The following is a 25085-nucleotide window of genomic DNA, read 5'->3' as shown; positions in this document are numbered from 1 at the left end:
CAGGCAGTTGGGAAGTCACTACCCTTTCTGCATTTCCAAGGCACTTTACTCATGTTCACAGACTGAAAAAACCATGAGGCATCTACCTCAAGCCCATAAACCTCAATACCCTCTCACATACACAACTCTGGGTGATGTGCACAAGTGCACCCCAACAAGTCCTAGAATACATATAGTCTATAAATGCCTAAAGGGATCAGACACTGGCTGGGAAATGTCCAAATCTCAAGAGTGAGTAGGAAGACTAGGGGTGAGCTTGTCGAATTCCTGCCAGGGAGGTGTTGGGCAGGGATGTTGTCACTGGAAGGACCAGTCCCAGAATAGAGCTCATCCCCCATATCCACGATGGATGCCCCTATAATGTGGGACACCCAAGTTCCCAGTTCACAGAAGTCAATGATTAAACTCCTCTGTACTTTATCGTAATTTTCTCAAGTTCCATCACAGTCACTTAGCCTGCTCTTTCAGACCAAGGGGCTGTGTGTATGTGTGTTTACACAGGTTCACTCACTAGGGCACTTAATCCCATAAATTTCCCACACACTCCCACAGCTGGATTACTAACAGAAGCAGGGCTACTTCCTTCTCCTTCTCCAGGCAACCCAGCACACACTTAGCATCAGCAAGAGCACCAGGCAAAACTTTGAAACTTGTGACACTGACTTGCTGAGCAACAGGACAGGCCGTTACCCCTGTAAGTCAATGGCTCCTCTTCTGGACAGTGGAGCTAACAGGACAGCCATGGACACATTTGGGAAACACTATGGGTACAGGACAAGCCCAGCAGACATTTGGGCTTCTGGCTGGGGACACTGTGGTGGCAAAAGGCAGAAGCAGCAGTTGCTATCCAAGGACATAACTTTATTGGAAACGAAGAGTGGGAGGTGTGGGAGAGGGCTAGGCATCAGGCTCTGTGGCAGGTGGTGGCTTCTCATCATCAGGGGGGCAATCGATGAAGTCAGCCAGCATGGCAGCTGTGTCATCCTGCTCCTTTAAGGGACAAAGACACAAAATCCAAAACAGTCACATACACATACACTGAAGAGTGGGTCAGGCTGCACAAGCAGCTAGCACCACTCCTCCCCACCGCTGTGCCTTCCCACCCTAGCCACCCTCCCCACCCAGCCCGCTCACCTTTTCCTGGAGAGCTGCCGCCTCCACCTCTGTCTCCATCTCTTCTGCTGCAGATGCTTCTGGTGGGGGTGGTACCTTGTCACCCCCACCCTCGGCCCCCTCTTCCAGCAGGGGTGGGGGCACAGAGGGCTCCTCTTCAACAAGCTCCTGAGGTGGTGGCACTGCAGGGGGGCTCCCCCCTTCCCTCTCCACCTCCCCCTGGGAGGGGAGCACCTCAGGGGCCAGTGTGGGGGCCGTCTCGGCCCCAGGCCCCTCCTCAGCCCCCGGCTCCTCCACTTCCAGCAGCAGCCCGGGTTCCGGTTCTGGCTGCGGCTGCACCTTGGGGGACGCGGCAGGGGGCAGAGCTGGAGGCAGGCTTGGGGGTGCAGGCCCTCCTTCTTCCACCTCCCCGCCCGCCGGGCCGAACTCCACCTCTTCCACCTCTTCCTCCTCGTCCTCGTCCTCTTCTTCCTCCTCTAACTCACCTTCCTCTTCCTCAAACTCCTCCTCAAACTCTTCTTCCTCTTCTTCTTCCTCTTCAAAATACTCTTCTTCATCCTCCTCCTCCTCCTCAAAATCCTCCTCCTCCTCTTCCTCCTCCTCTTCCTCCTCCTCCTCCTCCTCCTCCTCCTCCTCATCACTGCTGTTGATATTAATAACTGTCAAATCTTCTTCCAGGGCTGGGGGTCCTCCGCCACTAGGAGTCCCTTCAGGGACCAGCTGGGGTGGTGGGAGTGCCACAGGGCCAGGAACAGGAGGGGGAGGAGGTGGAGGGAGAGGCCCCGGTGCCGCAGGCAGCTCTTCTGGCTCCTCCTTGGCTGGCACAGGAGGGGAGGCTGTTGGTGGCCTGACCGGGGCTGCAGGGGGGGGTGTGGTACCCGAGGGGGGTGGGGGTGGCAGGGGTGGCAGCCCCTCAGGCACGATCACCACACTGTCATCAGAGTCGCTTTCCAAGGAAATCTCCACATCGGACGCCTCCTCCTTGTCATAGTGGACAAAGGCTGGTCTGGGCACCCTTCCCCCAAAAGTTTCATCTGGGGGTATAGTAGGTGGAGGAGTGCCACTAGGGGCAAGGACGGCGTCCTCATTTGAGCCTGCCCGGTGGTTCTCAGGGCCAGGAAGGAGCCGGGGGGATACAGACACCAGGCCTGGGACGGAGAGGCCTAAGTGGTTGGCTGTGGCTGGAGGTCCAGGGCGTGCTGGGGGCATGGGGCCCACTGAGGGCATGGGGCCCGCTGGGGGTACAGGGCCTGGGGAAGGCATGGGGCCCGCTGAGGGCATGGGACCCACCGAGGGCATGGGACCCACCGAGGGCATGGGGCCTGGGGGATGAAAAGCTGGAGCCCTGAATGGAGATGGAGCCTCAGGAGGGGGAACTGGGGCAGGGGTGGGGCAGGCAGGGCCCATGGTCTGCAGGGGAGGAACCCGGGGATGGGTCAGAGCTGCACAGGTCACCAGTGCTTCTGAGCAGAAAGTGGAGACCTGAGGAGGGAAAAAAGGGCGAGGGCGAGCATCAGGGATACGGGCCTTCATGGCACCAGGGAGGGAATGCCGACCAGCATCAGAAACAAGAGAATCCAGGAACCCACGAGGTGGATTTGGCCACACTCCGCAGTTACCTCAAGGCTGTCTTCTCTCTGGCCCAGGGAGAAGGCCTGCAGGGCACAGGCGAGCGGAGGCGGGCAGCGAGGAGAAGGCGCCAGCAGCAGAGCCAGCAGCAGGCGGTAGAGTTCCCGGCGGCAGCGCGAGCTGGTATACGGGGAGTTGCCTAGGACCTCGCCCTGCTGGACGCCCATGACCAGTGGGAGGACCAGATCATGCAGTCTCTGAAAAGGACAGAGAGCACACCTTGCGATGACACTGAGACGAGCCAACCCTTCTCCGGGGCCTACTCCCCGGTGTGAATGAGCCCCCCACAGGCACAGAGCAGCGGCCCCTGCCACCTCCGTGGGCACCAGGCTCCACTCACCCTGTGAGTCTCCTCCTTGATGAGAGGCCCGCACATGAGGATGGTCCGGGTGAGGCCTGGGGAAGGAGACCAGTATGTTGGAGGTGGGCGGCTAACACGATGACGAGCCAGGGCTTCTGAAGCGCGTGGCCCCAGCTGAGCACCCTGCTCTGCCGCGGCCCACCTCGGGCAAGTCACGTAACTCCTCTTAGTTTGTTTTCTCAGCTATAAAACGGGGATCCTAAACGTACCCCTACTACCTAAGGCTGTTGACAACATTATGTAAATGAGATAGATGATGGAGGTACATTATAAACGTACACTTATGTATTTGGGGAGAGCTGGCACTTCCCTTCACACGGGGGTGGGGTTGGAGGGCAGTGAAATACACGGGACCCAAAAGAAAGTCACTTCTGCGTCCAGATTAGCAACTGTGTCAGAGCAGGAAGCCCACTGAGCAGCCCGCCTGGGGAGTGTGAGCTCCACGGCCCAGGGATTTCGTCCTGTTCCTGGCCCCGCCCTCCTGTACTAGAACAGCACTTGGCACGGAGAGGGGATGCACGAACAAAGGTAACTGAGACCCTGGAGGGGCAGTGTCGACACCAGCACTCCCTCTAACAGCAGGACCCCAGATTCCCCCTGCAGCCCTGGGGGGTGGCATGGCTTCTCCACAGGCTCGTAGCTGGGTGTGCATGTTTTCTGTACCCTCCACCTCAACGACTGGTTCGGGGCTACCACCCCAGGCCATCCCGGTGCACCGAGGTGCAGGGCCCAGGCCTCACCCACCTCTCAGCGCAGCTGCACACACGTCACTGTTGGCATTGCTGTCCCCTTTCCGGTGGCTGGGCGGGGCCATAGCCTCCCCCATATCCAGCTTCAGCTTCTTGGGGGCGCTGGGCTTCCCGGTCTGCAAACCCCCATCAGGGCTCCCCCGGGGACTGCGCAGCTGGCGGGGGAGGGGAACATAAATCACACACACAGGCCAACGGGAAGGCAGGACAGTCAGAAGGCAGTGTCTGGTGACGAGGCTGGTGAGGACAAGGGGTGCAGGAGTGGGTCCCGGGACAGGGGCAGAGGCCTCACTCACTTTGAGGGCGTCAGCCGGCGGGGAGATGTCACTGAGCAGGTGGGTGAGCAGGGCCTCACCCGAGGCTCCCCCCTGAAGCACTCCTGCCGAGGCCCCACACACCTGCACCCACAGCTCCAGGACAGCGTACACCTTGGTCCGCATGGTGCTGTGGGAGGAGCAGAGGGCAGCTTGTGAAAGGGAGTCATGTCCCAGCCGCCGGCACCCCCGGTCCACCGGCACCCCCTCACCCACCCTCTCCCCTTTATTCTATTCCTAGATGGTCACCTGTAAGGCCTCTCCTGGCCTGGAGAGAGGCTGTCCCTCCCAATGCTCCAGGCATTGAGAACCTGGGGAAGCAGGCGGCTGATCAGGGCCCCAAAGCGCAAGAGCCGGCCTCCACACCTGGGGGCGAAGACAGAACAGTGAGCCCCGCGCCCAGCACATCCCAGCCCCTGCACCGCATCCGCCCGACCCCACTCACGCGAGGACGAGCGCAGAGAGCAGGTCCAAGGCTTCCAGGTGGAGGGAGGGCAGCAGCAGCAACCGCAGGGGACCATCTCCAAGCAAACTCTGCGGAAAAAATTAGCAGAGCAAGGAGTGGGGGAAGAAAGTGAGGCAGAGCAAGAGAAATGGAGACAGGATACACGCATGTGACTAAATACACATGTGCACGCAGGGAAGGAGCCCACACCCGACCCCAACTCCCCCAACAAGATCCAATTGCCATCCTCCTCAACAGACCCTGGAAGGAGGACAAGGGAGGGATGGCCGAACCTCGCGGCAGTGACGCAGCTGACCCCCAGCTCACCCTCCCCTGAGGAAGCATCTGCTACAAGTGCGCCCGCAACACGGGAGCGAATCGGCACTGCTGTGCGTGTGCCGGGAGCACGGGAATAACGGCCTCTGGAGAGGGAAGGAGCTGGCCGGGGCAACCTCAGGCAACATCACTTTGGGAGCCACAGCCCACACTGCTTGCCTGGCTGCCCTGGATCCTGGGCAAGTGCTGTGAACAGGAGACAAACTCCACTTACGATGTTCTTGGCACTGACGCTGAGGGTCCGGCAGATAAGATCCAGGATTTCCTGCACGGGGACGGACACAGGAGCCCCGAACTCGGAGCTAAAGAGAATCAGAGCAGGGAGATCCTCAGCGCGGGGTCCCCAGGGGGACTCCACACCCACCCTCAACCTCCCTCCTCGTGATGAAGATGACGCCCATCTCAGCCCCTCCTGCTCCCGGCCCTCGCTCCCTCCGACACTCACACACCTGAGCATGAGCCCCAGGCAGCGGGCCAGCCCGGAAAACCTCTGCCAAAGCCGGAGAAGAACATGGGCATCGCCATCTTCTGAGGGGGAGAGCAGCGTCTCCACCCCAGGGCCTTCGTACTGCACAGGAGCTGGACAGAAACACAACCACCTTCACACGCCAGGTCTGTCTTCCACCCCCTCCTCCTTCATTCTGGTGGAGGACCCACCCATATTCTAATTCCTCTTGCCTAGAACGCAAAGGCCCCGCCTGTCCCGACCACCCCTCTGCTTCCCTCACCGCTGTGCCACTGACCACACCAGCCACAGTCCCTACCCGTTTCCACTCCCTCATACAGGGCCCCAAGCAGGCTGTGCAGAGAGGCCAGCAGGCTGTGCAGCTCGTGCTCCCAGCTGTCCGTGTGCTTCAGGCCCTGGGAGAAGCCAGCCCCTAGAGAGGGCAGCCGGGAGTAACACTCACAGGCCAACTGCAGGAGAGAGGTTGGAACCCTGGTCAGATGGGAATCCAGCCCGGCCACGGAATCCCAGCCCCACCAATGCCCAGGAAGACGGAGATCAAAGAGAGCTCTGAGGGAAAATGGAAGGGACGACGGGGCAGAAAGACACAGGTGGAAACACGGGGGCAGAAGTCATGACTTGTGTTTACTGTGTATGTTAACAGGGAGGGGAGTGAGACTGTGGTCGAAAAGCAGTAACAGACAGAAAAACAAAGAAAGAGAGATAAAAGAAGCTCCAGCTCAGACCCCAGGCTCTCCATCTCCCTCCTTTCCCTTTACCTGCTGGAGCTGAGGGCTCAAGGCATCCACCCGAGACAGGAAAAATGAGGCCAGCTTGCCCTGGATTAGAGGGAAAGAAAGGGAGAGGCTGGTGAGTCAGCTTCAAGGGCCAGAGACATAGACCCTGCCCATTCCCAGCAGCAGAATCGAGGCCCAGGATCTAAGGCCTTTTTCTTTCCTGCAGACAAAGAAGCACCACACTCTAAGGGGCACCGTGCCTGGGTGCAGACATGCTCTCATGGTAGAAAGACACCCTGAACGTCGCCTCTTGTCCTTAGCCTCCCTGTTTGAGGCCTGTGTCCCACAGACGACTGGGCCCCCTCCTGCCAGTCTTTGCAAAATGACAGTCATCTCCCTCAAGCCAAAGACACAGCACTGAAAAGCAGCTACCTCCACGCCCCAACTCCCTGCCAGCTCAGACAAGAAGCAAGGGTCCAAGCTGAGAGCTGCGGCACTAACCAGAGGTGTGAGGGCAGGACAAGGTGGAGAGAGAAGGAAAGGCTGCCCGGCAGGACTGAGGTAGCACATCTCAGAGCAGCGGCCTGTCAGTTAGCCAACAACAGGACTCCGCCTGCCATGTGAAGGCGCCGGCGCAGGAGTGTTTAACTGGGGCCCCATCTATCTGGAGGTAGAATCAAAGGGGCCTGTGAACATGGAAGGGAAATGTTTTTTAATCATTTTCACTAACCTGTAAATGAAGTATAATTTTTTTTTTTTTTTTTACTATAAATGTAGACAAAAAGCCACAGTAGTATTAGCAATACCTCTGACTGTCACCATCAGAAATCACTTATTTTCATTTCACATTACATATAGTTGTAAACAGTTATCTTGAATTATCATTCACGTGCATCACTAATTTGAAACTTAGTTACCAGACCTGCTGCTGGATCCTGTTATTTGACGCGTTAATAAAGAAGCACATCCTACTCTACCAATCACAATTTTTTAAAGTATACATTTCAACAGAATCAGTGTCCCTTGCAATTCCATGTAGTTTATGGATTTAAAAACATTCGGAGAAGAGGTCTACGGCACAAAAAGGGTGAGAACACTGAAGTATAACAGGATTTCCACCTTCAGTGGGTGTAACAGTCGGGAAGACAAATGTGTGGAAAACAATAACCTGGAACCAAAGAGGGAAGGTCAGGAGGGACTGATGCTGGGAGGCAGGACTGAGCTGGGTTTGGGAGAAAAAGGAGGACCCGGATAAGGAGACAGAGGGAGGGACACCATGAGGAGAGCTACAGGCTCACAAGAGGCCCATGGAGAAGCAGGCCGGGGCCTTAAATCCCAGGCTAGTGTGTATGGACTTCATCAGGGGATGGGGCCATCACATGCACAAAGGTAAACTTCCAGAAGACAAGGAAGACAAATCAACAGTGGCACCAGGCACGCAGCAGGGGACTTATGGGAGGAAGCAGGCATGGAGGTCTAGCAGTGTGGGGTTCAGAAAGCAGCCCTCCAAGGGCTCCCTGCCATCGCCCTGTGGCAGGAACCACATCTGGTTTCCCACGTTCCATTGCAGGATTCTCACCATGAGACAAGCACTGTTACAGCTGACCCCAGGGTATGAGAAAGCCTAGAACCGTTTCCCTTGGGACTTGGAAAGCATTTTCACGTCTGGTGTGGTAGGGTTCTGAACACTTCAAACCAAAAGCAGCAACCGCCCACAGGTCTCCTGATTCACCGGCTTCTCCAAGGATGACTGATTGATAGAGAGTCGCCAAAGCCTTATCTACAGTGGCACTCAGCCCTTTTGGCCAACTTACTGCTCACGCTTTCCCTGAGACTCTGAGTCAAAAAGCTGGGCTGAGGCCACCAAAAGTCTGCTTATGTGACTGCAGTCAAGCAAAGTACAGGGACGTGGCTCTGGCCACAGGTCTACCCCAAATGACCTGCAAAGCAAACCAAAGTAATGGCTCACTTGGAACATTTCACTTGAAACGCAAGCCCGCGTGCACACACAGTATGTCCTGGGTGTCTCTTAAGAGTGGGGTGAGTCTTCCCACTCATTCCAGGGAACAAATAATCTGTCGAGGAGGAAAGGTAAAGCCTCTACAGGACTGACTTCAGGGACTCAGAATGCTTGAGATACCTCATTTGGGGGGGGTAATCCTGAGCTTGGAGACTGCAATTGCCCTGGGAGCTTCTGGGGGATGGAATAGAGAATAGATAAACACTCCAATTATCAGTTTCCTAAGTACTGGTCTGCACGACATTTCAAGTACAAACTGCCCCTGGGGCCTCCACACAAGACAGATTCTTATCTGCCATGTTGGCAACAGACAAAGCCAAACTCCTCAACAGAGGGAAGTTCTCCAGATGACACTGTATTCTTAGAGAAATAAAGGCATATGCACCCCATAACAACATATGAAAGTTTTGTTGTTTGGTTTGGAGAGGGTACTTAAAATGCAGGCCATAACTTCAAAAACTACACGTCTGACAAAAGGCTGTGAGTTAGTTATAGATGAATTCTCCTGACCACTCACAACAAAAATTAAGGGGCACTAGCAGAGGACTCACGGGCAGGCTAGTCTGACTACTCAAATCTTGACCCCACAGATAACACTCAGTTCTCCCTGCACTTCCTGGGGGGATGCAGGTGGGTATAGATAACCCCAAACCAAGCTGAATCAAAGCAGGCATATGCAGTAAAACCTCACATACTTTGACCAATGAGGGGTCAGAGACAAAGATCTAGCCTGTGTAATTTGAGAAGTTAACTTACAGAGCATTTTAGAAGAAAGTTTAGTTTAGTAAACGAAACTTAGTAAACTTTAGTTAAAAAAAAAAAAAAACTTTAATAAAATCCCCAAGTTACTCCAAATGCCTTCTTGACAAAGTCCTGCCCTGCTACCCAAAGATTCTACTACCTGCCATTAGTGGCAGTCATATGAAAACAAAGCATCAGCAAGGAGGTGACCCACGTTCACTGAGAAATATCATCTGCTCCAGGGCTTTTCAAATACTGCAAGTAACCAGTTACCAAAGTCTCCGCAAGTACCACTCCCAGACCACAGCGCATATGCCCGCAGAGCTCCGCGTCAGGCTCACGATCCTTCCCAAGCCACTAACAAACAACTGATCAGAGCCGGCATCAGTGTGGAAGCCTGTCTGTCAATCCTGTCCACGTGCTTAAAAGTGCCTGGGGAGTTTGGTTTGGTGGGAAAAACATGGGCATGAAGGACAAATAGTTCTCACTCGCACCCTGGTTCCACAACTACCAGATACACAGGCTTGTGTTAGTCAAACCCTTCTGGACCCGTTTCCTCCTGTTTAATTCGGTGACACCAGCACTACAGAATTACTGTAAAATGAGAAGACACACAGCAGAGTGGCTGGCACATAGTGAGTACCAGTTCTACTAAGTACCAGTTCCCTTTCCCTTTTACTTTCTTAACTTGGTCATAGAACCATGTGAGCTTACTTTCAAGATAACTTGAATGGCAAACTCCCCCTTAATTGGTAATACTGAGTATAGTATTACCAATTACTGTGATTAACCACATGAGTTATACAAAAAAAATTATTAATTTGCCGTTAATTCCAGTTCTCCATAGGTTTGTGCTTCCATCTGAGAAGGGGGGTGCCCAACGGTTTGTCAAGCAATGATGAGTGTATCAAAACAAGAGAGAACATCTAATCGACAGGAGAACACCTATTTGTTCTTAGGTACTCGTTGGCATCGAATTATTCTGCAAACAATAAATGTACCAATTCCAAAGGCCCTTTAACTGTTACTGCTTTGGCAGAATTTCATAACCATTCATATTTGTTATTTTATCTCCTTGAAAATAAAACTCTAATTCTTTCACTGACCTCCTTCCTCCCTCACCTGACCCACGGCCACCCTGCCTGTTTGCCCTAATAAGGCTCTGCTGTGCAGCCATGACAGTTCGGGGGACAGAGTGGGAGATTAGTCAGGAAAATCAGGAGAGAGAAGCGCTGGGGAAGTTGATATAGGGAAGTAATAAGTCAGGAAGCCTTCCCAGAGGAAATCATAAGAGCTTTAGGAACAAAGTAAAACAAGATGGTAGAAAAATGGGCAGGGCATTCTAGAGGTACAGAGAAAGCAGGGCAGAGAGAGGAAAGAGTCCAGGGGTAAGAGCCCGAGCTTTGGCATCAGTTCTTAGGCAAGTTACTTAATTTCTATTTCTTTATCTGTGAGGATTAAATGAGAACGCATTTAAAGCTACGAGGTGGCATAATTAGAGCTGTGGAGACAGGAGCTTAGAAACCTTAGCACCGGAATCTGAGGTAAGACGGCTATGAAGGTTTATGTTGGTGGGAAGACGAATTCCCATGAACACTTACTTTGAGAGACCCACACGCCCGAGGAAAATAGGTCATACAAGCCTTCATTCCTTCCAGTGCCGAGAGCTCACTCTGGGGGAAAAACAGAAAGTAAGGAAGAGGCCGAGAGCCCAATGCCCCCCGACCCCATCTCCACCCCACCACCCGCCCCTCAGGGTCCCTTCTCCTTATACTTTTTCTTGGCCCCGACCTCTTCTCACTTCTTCAATCCTATTCCCCAATCACTTCCATCACATTCTTTAACCTAATGGGTGTCAGTGAGGGCAAGCAATGCGAGGGGCCAAGGGGAGGCGTCTCACCTCTGGTCTGAGGCCCAGCAGGGAGGTGAGAAGGCCAGGGAGGTGGTTCATGGAGATGTCCCGGAAGAGTGTAGGAAGCTGGGCCGCATAGCGGAGTAGGTCCCTCAGCACAGCCACAGCCAGTTCCATCGTGGGGGGCGGGTCCTGGGACTAAAGAGCAACAACACCCCATGCTCCCAACCTCACCTTCATGGTCACCAAAAGGAGGAACGAGAGGTATGACAACATGGGGCTTTTGACAAACACCACAGTTAACGTCAGCATTACCATCAAATCTACTAGGGACAGGGACTTCCCTGGTGGCACAGTGGTTAAGAATCCGCCTGCCAACGCAGGGGACACGGGTTCGAGCCCTGGTCCGGGAAGATCCCACATGCCGCGGAGCAACTAAGCCCGTGCGCCACAAATACTGAGCCCGTGTGCTGCAACTACTGAAGCCCGCGTGCCCAGAGCCCGTGCTCCGCAACAAGAGAAGCCACCGCAATGAGAAGCCCGCGCACCACAACTAAGAGCAGCCTCCGCTCGCCGCAACTAGAGAAAGCCCACGCGCAGCAACAAAGATCCAACGCAGCCAAAAATAAATAGATTTGTTAAAAAAAAAAAAAAAAAAATCCACTGGGGACAGAGTGTATTAGAGATATGGAGCATCCGAAGTAACACATTTATCTACAGACGGGACATGTGTTCACATTTTAGTGCTATGCGTGTCTGAGGGTCCGAGGAATTTGGGGGAAAAAAAGGTAACAAAGCCATACTTTAAAGATCTGCCTGACTAGACCATCTCAAGAGTTTCTTGCTGCTCCCAGACTACATTTCCCTGCGAGGAATGGAGAGGAGCACTTCTCAGACCACAAAAAAAGTCTCAGCCAAAACAAAACCGCCCCACCTCGCCAAGCTTGCTTCTGGCTGTCTCAGACCTACTGTGGAACTCATGGAGGAAAAACGGCTTGAATTTAGAAGGACTTCTCTAGAAAATTAACATGTATCTAAGGCAAAAGCCTTCAGCACATTACCCCCTGCTAGACCAGATGCCACGTGTCAATGAAACAAACAAGAATGCTTGTTAGAAAGTCCGACTCAGTGGGCCTACCAACCACAAGCGGGCCTCAACACCGTCCAGCAATCCTCCTGCACCTCTCGCTGGTTAACTCCCTCGGCTCCTCAGCCCCGCTCCCACCACCGTCACTTCTGTATAACCCAACCTGCAACTTCAGAGAAAGCTGGAGCCCAAAGACGGGCACTCCCTCAGCTTCCCACCACCAAACTGAAAACTCCATCTCCATCCTCATCCCCGCTCTCCTTCCTCCTGTCCCACTAGAGGAGATGCTCCTCCCATCCAAGGACAACCCCTCCTCGGTGCTTTAGATAGTCCCCCCTCCCTTCTTCTCAGAACCTTACACTGTTAACTGGCCCCCTCTCTCCAATCCCTCTCAAAAGGGTTCTTCCTACTGACACTGGTGCATGCTCCAGTCTCTCCCATCCTAAAAGTCCTTCTCCTGAGCCCGTACTCCACTTGCCCAATCTCAGCTGTTGCCCAGTTTCTCTCTCTTACCAGCAGAGCCAGACGTCTTGACAGGACTGCCTACCTTCTCCATTTCCACTCCTTCTCCCACGCACTGCTCATCCCAGGGCAACCTGGCTTCAGTGTCCACTGCTCCACCAGAAACACTTTCACAGTCTCATTACCCTTGAGTTGCTAAATCCGATAAAAAAATTTTCAGTCCTCGTCTTATTCCAGCTCAGAAGGGCATAAAGAGGGCTTCCCTGGTGGCGCAGTGGTTGAGAATCTGCCTGCCAAAGCAGGGGACACGGGTTCGAGCCCTGGTCTGGGAAGATCCCACATGCCACGGAGCAACTAGGCCCGTGAGCCACAACTACTGAGCCTGCGCGTCTGGAGCCTGTGCTCCGCAACGAGAGGCCGCGATAGTGAGAGGCCCGTGCACCGCGATGAAGAGTGGCCCCCACTTGCCGCAACTAGAGAAAGCCCTCGCACAGAAACGAAGACCCAACGCAGCCAAAAATAAATAAATACATAAATAAACTTGAAAAAAAAAAAAAGGGCATAAAGAGAAATGACTCCTCCGTCTTCCCTGAAGTATTTGAATTCCATCCAACCCACCATCCTGGTTACCTCCTTTCTGCTGCTCTGTCTTGTCTGCTTTGTAAGCTCATCCTCCTCTACCTGACCATTGACTGTGGAGCGTCTCAAGATCCAGTCTGTATAAGGACTCAACTTGATCATCTGAGCCTCATCCTCAGCTTCAGCTGCCATCTAAACGCTGAGGACTCTTCCTCTTTGTAAAACATATTGACTGAAGCCCCCACCCACTGAACCCTCAGGGTTACCCTCTGAGATATCTGGTCACTTCCACGCACACTAGGTCAAGGGTATGCTTCCTGGGGGCCTCTACTGAATGCCCAAGACCATACTCATGTTATTTTCACCACTCCCCTTGGAACCTGGCTGTCTTCCAATGTTCTGATACCCAGGAGTCATCCTGGACACATCCTTTCCCTGACGCTATTCCATCATCAGGACCTGTTGTCTATTCTGCCTCTAAATCTCTCTTGAAATCCCTCTTTGCCTCTAAATCTCTCACCTACTTCTCATCATGTCTGCAGCTGCCGCCCTAGTCCAGGCTACCATGAATGCTCTCCTAGGTTACCTTAGTACCTTCCTCGTGGTCTTTCTGCTGCCATTCTGACTCCTTTCTAATCCTGTCTCCACACAGCAGCCAGAGTGGTATTTCCAAATGAAAGTTTGATCACGTCACCACTACCACCACCTCCTTCCCCCTACTCAAAACCTTCCATGAATTCCCACTGTTCTGAGAATAAAAGCCAAACTCCCTAATATGCCTACAACGCCACACACAGCCTGGTCCCCATCCACCTACCTCCCCGGTTGCATCTCATTAACCTCAGCCACACCAGCCTGCCTATAATTCTTCAAATGAGTCAAACTCCTTTTCTCTCAGGACTTTTGCAGGCTTAGAACACTTAGAAAACTCTCAGCCCAGTTCACTCCTACTCATCAGAACAGCCCTCCCTGAACCACTGACCCTGATCACCACCACCCACACCACCCCAGTCTGGGTCAGATTCTCTCGTTACATGCTCTCAGAGAACTACATTCTTTACCTCCAGAGCACCTACCGAAGTTTATCTTTTCACACTCATTGTATAATTATTCTCTTCCAGGACTTCCTTGGTTAAGCCTCTGCGCTCCCAACGCAGGGGGCCCGGGTTCGATCCCTCGTCAGGGAACTAGAGCCCACACGCATGCCGCAACTAAGGAGCCCGCGTGCCACAACTAAAGGAGCCCACCTGCCGCAACTAAGGAGCCCACGTGCCACAACTAAGGAGCTGGCAAGCTGCAACTAAGACCAGGCACAACCAAATAAATAAATTAATACTTAAAATAAACAGATTTTAAAAATAAAATAAAAAGCACTTAAAAAAATAAATTAAATATTCTTCTCTTCCACTAGAACACAGACCAGCAAACCATGGTCTGTTGGTGCCTGTTTTTGCACAGCCCACAAGCTAAGAATGGTTTTTACTTTTTTAAAGGGTTGGAAAACAAACCAACAAAGAAACACTACGCAACAGAAACCATGGGAATTCCCTTGTGGTCCAGTGGTGAGGACTCCGTGCTTCCAGCAGGGGGCACGAGTTTGATCCCTGGTTGGGGAACTAAGATCCCATGTGTGTGAGGCACAGCCAAAAAAAACAGAAACCATATGTGGTTCGTAAAACCTGAAACATTTTACTATCTATAGACACCTAGAAAGTTTCCCAACCCCTGCAAGAGACTCTAAACACCTGAAAGCAGGGTCCAAGTACATCTCTCCACCAGAGCTTAGCACACAACCTGCCATGTGTGCCCAGAACATGCTTGCGGAAGAACTAAGTGGGGACGTCATCAAAGGATGTAAAAGCAGGAAAAAATTTAAATGTTAAAAGAGGAAGAGAGGACTAGGAAAAAAAAAAAAAAACCTGGGGAATTCCCTGGCAGTCCAGTGGTTAGTATCCTGCACTTTCACTGCTGAAGGCACGGGTTCAATCCCCGGTTGGGGAACTAAGATCCCACAAGCCAAATGGTGTGGCCAAAAAAATAAAAATTAAAAAAAAATTTGGGGGGACTTCCCTGGTGACGCAGTGGTTAAGAATCCGCCTGCCAATGCAGGGGACACGGGTTCAAGCCCTGGTCTGGAAAGATCCCACATGCCATGGAGCGACTAGGCCCGTGCACCACAACTACTGAGCCTGAGAGCCACAACTACTGAGCCCATGTGCTGCAACTACTGATGCCCACGCCCCTGGAGCCTGTGCTCCGCAACAAGAGAAGCCACCGCAGTGAGAGGCACACGCACCGCAACTGAGAGTAGCCCCCCCAAAAAAAAAAAAAAAAAAAAAATTTAGTAAACTAATTATTTAAAAAAATCAAACATCTGGGAAAAGGAACTTTAGAGATGTCACTCATTAGAAAAGCTAACAAGGATGTGAAACAGCGGTTACAGAGTATGAAAGGTCAGATGAATTAAAATAACCCAGTAGATAAAAATATCAAAACGTTTAAAAGGATGTTTCTATTTGAAGCTCATCCTCCCTGCTAGAAAAAAAACTGCTTCTAATTATTCTGTCCTCAGAACTAAATGTCTAAGCCACAAAGATGTACCACATCCAGGATGGAGAATATGGCATGGCTGGGGGAGGGAGGGAGGCAGGGCGGCGGCTGAATCCTTACCTGCAAGACCTGCTGAATGCTCCGAAGCCAGGACACACAGTGCTGCTGGAACATCTCCGTGGGGCTCTCCCCCACCAGCAGGGACAGCAGACACAGGCCCTCAAACCTTGTAAGAAAGGTGAGTGACAAGTGGGTGGTGGCTAGACTGCAGAGAAAGCAATTCATCGCCCTTTTACGCTCACTGGCTAGAGAAACACATCACCTCCAGATCCAAGGCGGCTTCTAACTCCTGAAATACTTGGAGGACTTGGAGTGAGGTGCGGGCAGCAAGGAAAGAAGGGAACAGAAGGTGGGGCACAGGAAACCTGGAAGCTGCAATAGGTGGGGTTCAAAGCCAAGTGAACTCATGAAAAGAATCAAACTCTCCACCTTCTTGGGAATGGAGAAATCTCAGGAACCCGTGGGGTGGTGACAGTGGATGCACAGATGTACAGCCCTCTTCCTAAAGAAACATCCCCCTGGAGAAAAAACAGGGTTAAAGACTTACCGAGTTTTGATAGAACCAAGACGTGCATTACTGAGACCCACCAACGCGCCAACAGCTGAAAGGTTCTGGAGGAAAGAAGACAAGAAAGTGAGTCGGGAATAGGATGCTAAAGACACAGGATTTTTCCAAGCGCTTCCCTGCCCCGGTGTTTCCGAAGCCTTTTCTGAAGTAACGCCTCCTTTGAGGCCAAAAGACCATTCCTCTAGAGGCCTACAACCTTTTCCCTATTTTCAGTAGGTGACACACACAGCAGCCTGTCCTGTCCCATGGGCTTTCCTCAAGTTACGTCTCACCTGTCCCCTCCCCCACTTCCCACCCAACAAACTAGTGTTACCCAGAAGGCTAGACCGCCCGACTCATCCCAGCTACCAGACTTCAAGGACAGGCTCCTTCCCGTTTCCCTAGACAGCCCCTAGCGCAGAGGGACATCCCTAAATGCTTGCTGACTGGACACTAAACTCATCTGATCCCTTCTTCCTTCACCCCAAATCCCCCTCCTCCTGTTCCTGGCTTCCTTCGAGCTGCTAATGCCAACATAAACCAAGTCAACCAGAGCTTCCTTCCTGCACATTCTGGCAGCCCTGAAAGAGGTCTCCTCCTCAGCCCTCCCACAAGTAAACTCTCCATGCTCAAATGGGCCCTGTATCTCCCTAACTGTACTCATCATTCATTCTTTCAACAAACACATCTTATGCACTGAATCAGATGAAGGAATACAGAGCTGAATAAAATAAATACGGTCCCTGTTCTCATGAAGGGAAATGTTGATTCACTTAATAAACATTTATTTACCTACTTTACGTGAGACACTGTTTGAGGTGCTAGGGAGCGTATATGTTTGAGGTGCTGGGAGCTTATATTCTAGTTAGAGGAGACAGAAAATAAACAAATGACCAAATAAGAAATAGCATGTTGGAAGGTGCTAGGTGCTAAGGGGAAAAATAAACTGAGGAAGGAAAGGAGAGGCTGGAGTAGGGAAGGGAGACAGCACTTTATGTGGAGTGGACACAGGGCCCTCTCTAAGAAGCTAGTTGAGCAGAGGAAAGTGAGAGCAAGGTGTACTGATACGCTCACACGCACTGATAGGAATATAAAATGGTGCAGCCACTTTGGAAAACAGCCCAGCAGTTCCTCAAAAGGTTAGAGTTAACCATATGACCTAGCAACACCACTCCTAAGCATATGCCCAAGAAAAATGAAAACATGTGTTCTCATAAGAAATCGTATACGAACATTCATAGCAACATTACTCATAACAGCCAGAAACTGGAAACAACCCAGATGTCCATCAACCATGAATGGATAAACAAAACGTAGTATAGCTACACAATGGAATATTACTTGGCCATAAAAAGGACTGAAGTTCTGAGACATGGATGAACCTTAAAAACATTATGCTAAGGGAAAGAAGCCAGACCCCCAAAGCCACATATTGTATGATTCGCTTCTATGAAATCATCAGAGCAGGCAAACCTATGGAGACAAAAAGTAGATTAGTGGTTGCCTTGGGCTGAAGAGCAGAGAGGGGTTGGGGGCAAATGGGGAGTGACTACCAATGGGTATAGGGCTTCCTTTGGGAGTGATGAAAACGCTCTAAAATTGATCATGGTGATGGTTGCACAACTCTGCAAATACTAAAAACCATGGAATTGTACAATTTAAATGGGTGAATTGTAAGTATGTGAATTACATCTCAATAAAACTGTTAAAAAAAAAAAAGGCATGCTGGTAACTTTTTGTTGTTCCAGGCAAAGCAGAGACCAAGAGCAAAGGTTGTGAGATGACAGCACACTAGGCGTATCTGAGGAACAGCAAGGAGGTGAACTGTCACTAGAGGAGACTGCGTGGGAGAGACGAGGCCCCGGGAGCAGGGTGGGGCCTTCTGGAGTCATATAGGCAACCGCTGACTTTCACTCTGAATAAGATAAAAGCCATGGGGTAGAGGAGAATTAGGCAGAGAAGGGATATTACTTGACATAATTTATTTTTTAAAACACATCCACAACACCTGAGTCGCCTTGCAAGAAGGCAGAAGCAGACGGAAGTAGGAGGCTATTTTAAGGATCCAGGAGAGAGATGAGGCAGTGTAAAGAGCGTGGTAACAGTGGGGATTCAAGCATCAAGTTGTGGTTATACTCTGAAGGTAGAGCCCACAGGATTTGATAACACACTGGATATGGGTGGGAGATAAAGAAAAGAGGCAAAGCTAATTCCAAAGTTTTTTGCCTGAGCAACTAGAAAGCTGGAGCTGTCACTTACTAGGCGGCAGAATACCGCAGGAGGAGCAGGTCTGGGGCTGAGAATCAGGAGTTCAGTTTCAGGTGTTAAGTCTGGGATGTCTATTTAATGCCAAGTAGGCACTGGGTAGCTGAGTTTGGAGTTAGGAGAAATCCTGGTCAGAGTATGGATGTGGGAAGTTGTCGGTCATCAGACTGGATCAGCTCACTGTGGGAGTGAGTGTAAACAGAGGAAGAAAGCAGTACAAGGACTGGGTTCTTGGGCACTCAAACCCTGAGATGTTAGAGAGGAGAGGAGGAACCAGTAAAGAAGGCGACGAAGGAGTGACCAGTATGGTAAGAGGAGAATCAAGAGAGAGTGGTATCCCAGAAGCCAAGTGAAGAAAATTTTGCAAGAAAGGAGTCATCAGCTGTAACAAATATTACAGACAAGTCAAGTAATAGGAGGACCAAAATTTGACCTTTGAACTTGATATCTTCAGTGATCATTGTTGACCTTCAAGACTTACCAAGTTACCTGGTAAAGCAGTATCTTGGTGAAGTAGTTAAGCTAAAAGCCTAAATGGGATGAGTTCTAAGGGACAACCATCAGGGTAATGATTCGTTCAGGGAAGAATCTTTAATGGACACTAAAAAAACGGGTGAAAGGGTAACAAGACACAAAATTACATAATCTCCCCACAGGAAAAAAATCATAACTTTATAATGAAGAAACCTGGCAGATATCACTTTAACCCATGATCAAAGTTAACATCACCAGTAATGGGACAAAGAGACATTATGTGCCTCCTGATACGATGCGACAAGAATGTCACACATCATTTCTGCAGTATTCCTGCCAAAACTGCACAACCTGAACCTAATCATCAGAAAACAGCAGACAAACCAAGCTAAGGGACATCCTATAAAATAACTATCCTGTACTCTTCAAAAATGTCAAGATCGTAAGAAATTTTTCTTTTGCTATCAAGGACACTTTTAGCACAACTGACAAAACTGGAATAAGATCTATAGATTAAATCACTTATGGTACTGATATTGATTTTGAGTTTGATGATGGAATGCGGTTATGTAACAGAACGTCGTTTTTAAGGAAATGCACGCTGAAGAATTTACAGGCAAAAGGGCATCATGTCTGCAACTTCCTCCTTCATGGACCCAGAAAAAATATGCCCAGAGAATGATAAAACAAATATGCATTTAAAATGTTGACATTCGGGGAATCTGGGGGAAGGGTATATTCTTTCAAATTTTCTATAAATTGTAAATCATTTCAAAGTAATATTATTTTTTTAAAAAGAAGAATGGGAGAAACTACAAGTGCAAACAACTCTTTTAAAGAGTTTTGCCATAAAGAGAAGCAGAGAAATGGGGCAGGAGCTGGAAGGGGGACTTTTTTTAAAGCGGTTTTGAGCTATATGCTGATGAAAACGACCTAACAAAGCGGGAAAAGCTGATGATGAACAAGTGGAGAAGCAATGGACTTGTGTACATGCAGAGGAGATAGATGTCATGTACAAGTAGAGGGCTGGCCTGAGTAGGGGCATGGACCAGCTCACCCCTAGTAATGGGAGGGAAGGCAGAGCATACGAGCAGAGACACAGGTAAGCTGGCAGATGTGGTGGCGGCAGCCTATGGGAATTCCCATCCCCGTTTCTATTTTCTCACTGAAATGGGAAGTGAGGTCATCAGCTAAGAGTGAGGATGGAGAGAAGTAATCAGAGGTTGTCTAGGAAAGTGGAAATGTAACAGGATTGCTAGGCAACACTAAGAGTCCACTTGAGAAGATGATAGCCATGAATTTAAAGTGAGACCAGCCAGCCAGGATACATGTATCTCCAGCCACACTGAGCTGTACAGGTACAGGCACCAAATAAACAGAGTTGGATTTAACACAGACGGGGTGTTGCCGGGCAAGTACAATGAAGGCAGAAGGGTGAGGAAGTGATTATAATGGAATTTAAACAAGGTAAGAAGAGAAGAGAGAACATGACAGATAATAAATACGTTAATTTATTTCAAATAGTGATGAACGCTAGGAAAGAACCAAAACAGAATAATCTGACAGAAAATGACTGAAATGGGAAGGACCACTGTATTTTAAAACAGCGTGCTCAGGAAAGGCTCCTCTGAAATGGTGGCATGGAAGCTGGGATCTAAACAAGCAGCTCACCTCCCCAGGAGTTTCCCAGCAAAGAGTGACGGAACTGATGAGCAGTGGCCTCAGCTGCTGCAGAAATGAGATCAGCCTGGGTGGCTGGAGCACAGTGAAGACAGGCCAGGAGTCGTGTGAGGGGAGGTCAAGAGGCCAGCAGAGGCCGCACTATGTAAGGCCTGGTGCAATAAGTTAGTGTACGGTTTTAAGCAGGACAATGCTCTAATCTTACTGATATTTTTAAGAAGATCACTGGGTACTGGCCAGAGAATGGGACAGTACAAAGCCCTAGGGACACAAGGCGGAACAAGACACTCTGTCCTTCAAAGTATGTGCAATTATAAGGGAAATGAGATACAGGATTTGTTTTAAAATGCTCGGGGGCGGGACTTCCCTGGGTCGAGTGGTTAAGAATCCGCCTTCCAATGCAGGGGACGCAGATTCGATCCCTGGTCGGGGAACTAAGATCCCACACGCCGCGGGGCAACTAAGCCCGCATGCCACAACTACAGAGCCCATGCGCTCTGGAACCCGCGTGTCACAAATAGCCCACGTGCCGCAACTACTGAGCCCACATGCCACAACTAGAGAGAAGCCTGCGTACCACAACGAAAGATCCCCTGTGCCACAACTAAGACCCGATGCAACCATAAATAAATAAATAAATAAATAAAAATAAAATGCTCCGAGGGCAGGGGAGGTTGGAGGCAGAGTTGGGAAAGTGGGAATGAAACAAGACCGGCAAAATGTTCACTGTTAAATCTGGGTGATAGAGACAGCACAGGCCGGGGTGGGGGTGGTTAAAAATACTATTTTCTCTACTTTTGCGTCATCTGAAATTTTCCAGAAGTTTTTTTTTTTTTAAACTACACACAAAAACAAATCAAAGCCCAGTTGTGTGGGTATGGCGGAAGGAGGTTGAGTGTATGTGTACAATGAATAAATAATTTCCATATGGTGTAATAAAGAACAGCTAATCATAGGTGGTTTGGAAAGGTTTCCCAAAGGCAATGACAAACAAACATTGAGTTGAAAAGATTTGGGGGATTGCGGCTGGGGAGTGGCGGGGGGTGGGGGGCAGGTATGGAGAGGCAGCACAGGGAGAGATTCCAAGCACAAGTGCAAAGGCCCTGAGGCAGGAAAGTTCAGGTGCTTAAGGATTTTAAAAGGCAGCAAACAGGTTAAGGATTTTACAAACAGGATCAGCTGTTGTGTGGGAAATGAATTAAAAAGAGCAAGACTGACAGCAAGGAGACCAGTTGCCATAATGCAAGCCAGAAATTGTGAACTGTGCTCAGGTAGTTCCATTTTGGAACTACTGAGTTTGCAGTACCTGTGGGAAAGCAAAGTTGGTGATTAAGCGTAGATGGATGGGCCAATCAATGGATCTCTTTTTCTGTCAAGCTCCAGGCCTATTTACTTACCTTCATTTCTCATCTCAGCTAAGCTAGAAATTCTCCAAGGAAAAGGATGATGTCTTACTTATCTACCTAGAGATGAGGAATAGTAGGTAACACATAAGAGATACTCAAAAAATCTTTGTTGAATGAAAATCTACAAGGAAGTGAAGGAAACCCACCACACAGTTCCATGTTATGAGAACTCAATACAACACAGAGAAGCAGAAAAAAATTCAAGGCAAGATATATCCAAAAATATAGTACAGGCAATTTAAAGGTGTTTCCCACATCACCCTTAGACTCTTTACTCAAAATTCTTCTAGGGGAAGGGAGGGTGGGCAAGGGATGAACTGGGAGTTTGGGGTTAGTAGATATAAGCTATATCAAAACATATAGAATGGATAAACAAGGTCCTACTGTATGGCACAGGGAACTGTATTGAATATCCTGGGATAAACTATAATGGAAAAGAATATAAAAAAGAATGTATATATGTGTGTAACTGAGTCGCTTTGCTGTACAGCAGAAACTAACACAACACTGTAAATCAATTATACTTCAATTTTTAAAAAAATGCTTCTAGACTTTAGACACTTAAGAGAAATTAAGCAAGACATTAAGTTCATGTAGCTCGCCTTGAGGGAGGGGAAGACTTGAAAGAGATGATGACGGAAATCACACATTTATAAACAGAATAGATAATATTTCAGAAATACTTAGGAACCACATGAATCACAGGAGGGGAACTGGGCTGAGATACCAGAGGCACAGTTTTGTCACCCTCAGTGAGGACTAATAAATAAATGAGGTCATCTCTAATAAATTTGGGGCTAAGATTATTGAACCACCCGGCAGGTTGTGATAACCCTCTTCCTGGAAGGAAGCATAGAGCTGGGAAGATCCCGGTAACAAATGCTGGACAAGGAAGAACTCATGTACACGGGTCTTGCAGGATGAACAGAATTTGGGGGAGGGTTAGGGGGAGAAGATGGAGCACGGGAGATAATATTAAAGGTGAACCTACCATAGGTTAGACAGTTATGTCTTCTTGGAATCTGGGTAAGATGATGGGGGTTACAGCCAGGATGGGGGCAATGGGAAAGATATGGAAAGAAGTGGACAGATCTGAAAGCTACTTAGAGAATAAAATCAAAAGGACTTAACAGACTGTATACGGAGGTGTGTGAGCAAAAAGAAAGTGTTTAGGATGACATCTGGGTTTCTAGCTTGTAGGACTGAATGGAAGTTAGATTCTATTCTGTGTATAATCCAAAGGACTCTTCTAAACCAGTCTACAAAGCGCTGCATGATCTGTTCACTGCCTACTCACCTCATAGCGGCCACTCTCTTCCCCTCCATCTCTGAACCTCAAGCACAATGCCCTTCTTTTCAGTTCCTACCAGAGGACCTTGCCACATGAGCTTTTCACTGACTGAACCGCCCCTCCTATTTTCTTCCCTTACCCAACTCCTATGATTATCTTTGGGGATCTCAACTTAAACTCCAGTACCTCAAGAAAATCTCTGCAATTTTCCAGATTAGGTTAGAGGTCCCTACTATACAATTCTCATAGTGTTTTGTAACATTTTGTTCATCGCCATCGCATCTATAACTGGAGCGCCCAGGATTTAGCCCTCAGTAAGAGCTCAATAAATATTTGTTGACTACATCCATTCACTCAGTCGAAACAAGCCCCAAAACAGATACTTCCGGGTGAAAAAGAAGCTAAAGATCATACATCTAGTGAATGACGGGGCCTGGGATCGAACCCATTCATGCGTGTCTACCGATAGCCCAGCAGTAGAGAAAACGAGGCCCTTCCTCTTCCGAGTTTCTTCGACTCACGGCTGATAAAGGAGAAATGCGTGAATCTCGTCCAGAGTGATACCTGGATCCGCTTTCTGCCCCCAGCTTTCCTTCCCTCCACCTCTCCACTGCAGCTGCAGTACACCAAGACCCCGGTGCACAAAAGCTGCGCCAACCTTCCAACAGGGCCGTGGGCCTGCGGACTACAGACTCACCTGGGCCCCGCCCACCGTCCCATGTAGCCGCAAGAGGCACATGAGCCCCGGCAAATGTGGGACCGAGCGGACTTGTGGGTGCACAGGAGAAACGGTGGACCCAGCTCGCGGCTGTAGCAACCCCGACACGCTCTCCAGCAGAAGCAGGCGAAGACGCGGGCCCGAGTTCACCGCCGAGAGACCCCCGGTCCCGCCGGGAACCCCAGCCGCGGAGCCCGCAGACGGCCCGCTAAGAACGGCTGCCGCCATCTTCACCCGGGCTCTGGAGGTGGCGTGGCGCGATGACGCAAATACCCCGCGACGGACTCCTCGAGGGGAGGGGGCGTGAGGAGGGGGCCTTGGTCCTGCGCTTTGCAGTCCGCTCGCCGGCTGGGAGGGAGCATGCGCGGCGTGGAAGGGCCGGGACGCCCCAGCTGTGGGTGTTTAGTTCCCGGGGTGTCAAGGCCTGGTCGGTGGGCTGGGTCGAGGGTGGGAGGGCGGACCAGTGGCGGTTAAAGAACACGTGGTCAGGACTACAGGCGACGGAGTCCAAAAGCTAGCCTTTAACGTAGCGTAATCGCAGGACACTTTCGATCTAGGCATCACTGATACCTAAGGAACTGGCCTCGTTGTCTGAAATCATAGATATTGTTAACTACATTTACAACGACAGAAATGATACAATACACGTGCCTTGCAAATACAAATTCAAACAATAAAGAGGGCATAAAGTAAAAAGAGAAACTCCCTCTCCCCCAAGTCCTTCCCCCAGTGATGTGTATACTTTCCTAATATTAGTCTATCCACAAACACATAAATACAGAGTATATTTTACAAGAGCGGGGTCTGCACTTGGCTTTTGTCACTCGATATATATTGTGGGCAACTTTACGCCGTTTTTTAAGCGGCGCGGTACAATGAAATGGGCGCACCACGAGTTCACAATTCTATTGCTGAGTACTTCCAGCTGCTCCAGTTTTTAACTAATACAAACACTTTTTTTAAAAAAATACAAACACTTTAGTGAACACCCTAATACTTCTGTGCATTTTTTTGTACACAAAATCTTCATAATTTGAATCTAATAAAATTCAAATCCCAGATTCAAATGCAAGGGTCATCTTTTTTCCTCTTTTATCGCACTTTATCTAATCCTTCTTCAAGTCCTGGCATTCTGCCTCCAAAATATACTACCCAGTAGGGTTCATTTTTCTCTACTTCTCCAACTCCAGTGACACGCTGGGCCAAGTAACCATTCTCTCTCAC

General features: G+C 49.9%; 1 protein-coding gene and 1 long non-coding RNA gene across 4 annotated transcripts in view; one reads left to right on the top strand and one right to left on the bottom strand.

The window, feature by feature from the left end:
• The window catches only part of LOC137755110 (uncharacterized), a 164810-nt gene extending 154827 nt beyond the window's left edge, over nt 1-9983 (top strand). For 2 of the 3 annotated variants that reach the window (XR_011071963.1, XR_011071965.1), the window contains exons 5-6: nt 2760-3631; nt 4408-9983. This is a non-coding gene — a long non-coding RNA (uncharacterized lncRNA). The remainder of the gene's footprint in view (nt 1-2759; nt 3632-4407) is intronic. The other variant, XR_011071964.1, reaches the window with a different exon arrangement.
• Nucleotides 841-24248, bottom strand: PELP1 (proline, glutamate and leucine rich protein 1). Its single transcript, XM_068531096.1, has 17 exons — nt 23841-24248; nt 16028-16092; nt 15541-15646; nt 10791-10940; nt 10492-10563; nt 6172-6231; nt 5712-5862; nt 5397-5526; nt 5162-5249; nt 4612-4700; nt 4416-4532; nt 4149-4296; nt 3848-4007; nt 3083-3138; nt 2733-2939; nt 1135-2595; nt 841-990 (listed from the first exon to the last, which is right to left on the bottom strand). Exons 1-17 carry the CDS (start codon nt 24087-24089, stop codon nt 898-900), a joined length of 3402 nt encoding a protein of 1133 aa, XP_068387197.1. The 5' UTR covers nt 24090-24248; the 3' UTR covers nt 841-897.
• Nucleotides 24249-25085: the final 837 nt, after the last annotated feature.

This window comes from Eschrichtius robustus, chromosome 20 (genome assembly GCF_028021215.1).
Source record: "Eschrichtius robustus isolate mEscRob2 chromosome 20, mEscRob2.pri, whole genome shotgun sequence".
NCBI classification, from domain to species: Eukaryota; Metazoa; Chordata; class Mammalia; order Artiodactyla; family Eschrichtiidae; genus Eschrichtius; species Eschrichtius robustus.
The sequence above is the reverse complement of the archived record's forward strand: the minus strand, read 5'-3'. Positions and strand labels throughout refer to the sequence as shown.

Excerpts from the sequence above, each read along its gene's own strand:
- PELP1 (XM_068531096.1), bottom strand. The coding sequence starts at position 24,089 with ATGGCGGCAGCCGTTCTTAGCGGGCCGTCTGCGGGCTCCGCGGCTGGG. Across the intron at positions 10,564-10,790 it reads TGCTGGGCCTCAGACCAGAG|AGTGAGCTCTCGGCACTGGA; the intron begins GTGAGACGCCTC and ends TTTTTCCCCCAG. Across the intron at positions 4,297-4,415 it reads GGCCAGGAGAGGCCTTACAG|CACCATGCGGACCAAGGTGT; the intron begins GTGACCATCTAG and ends CTCCTCCCACAG.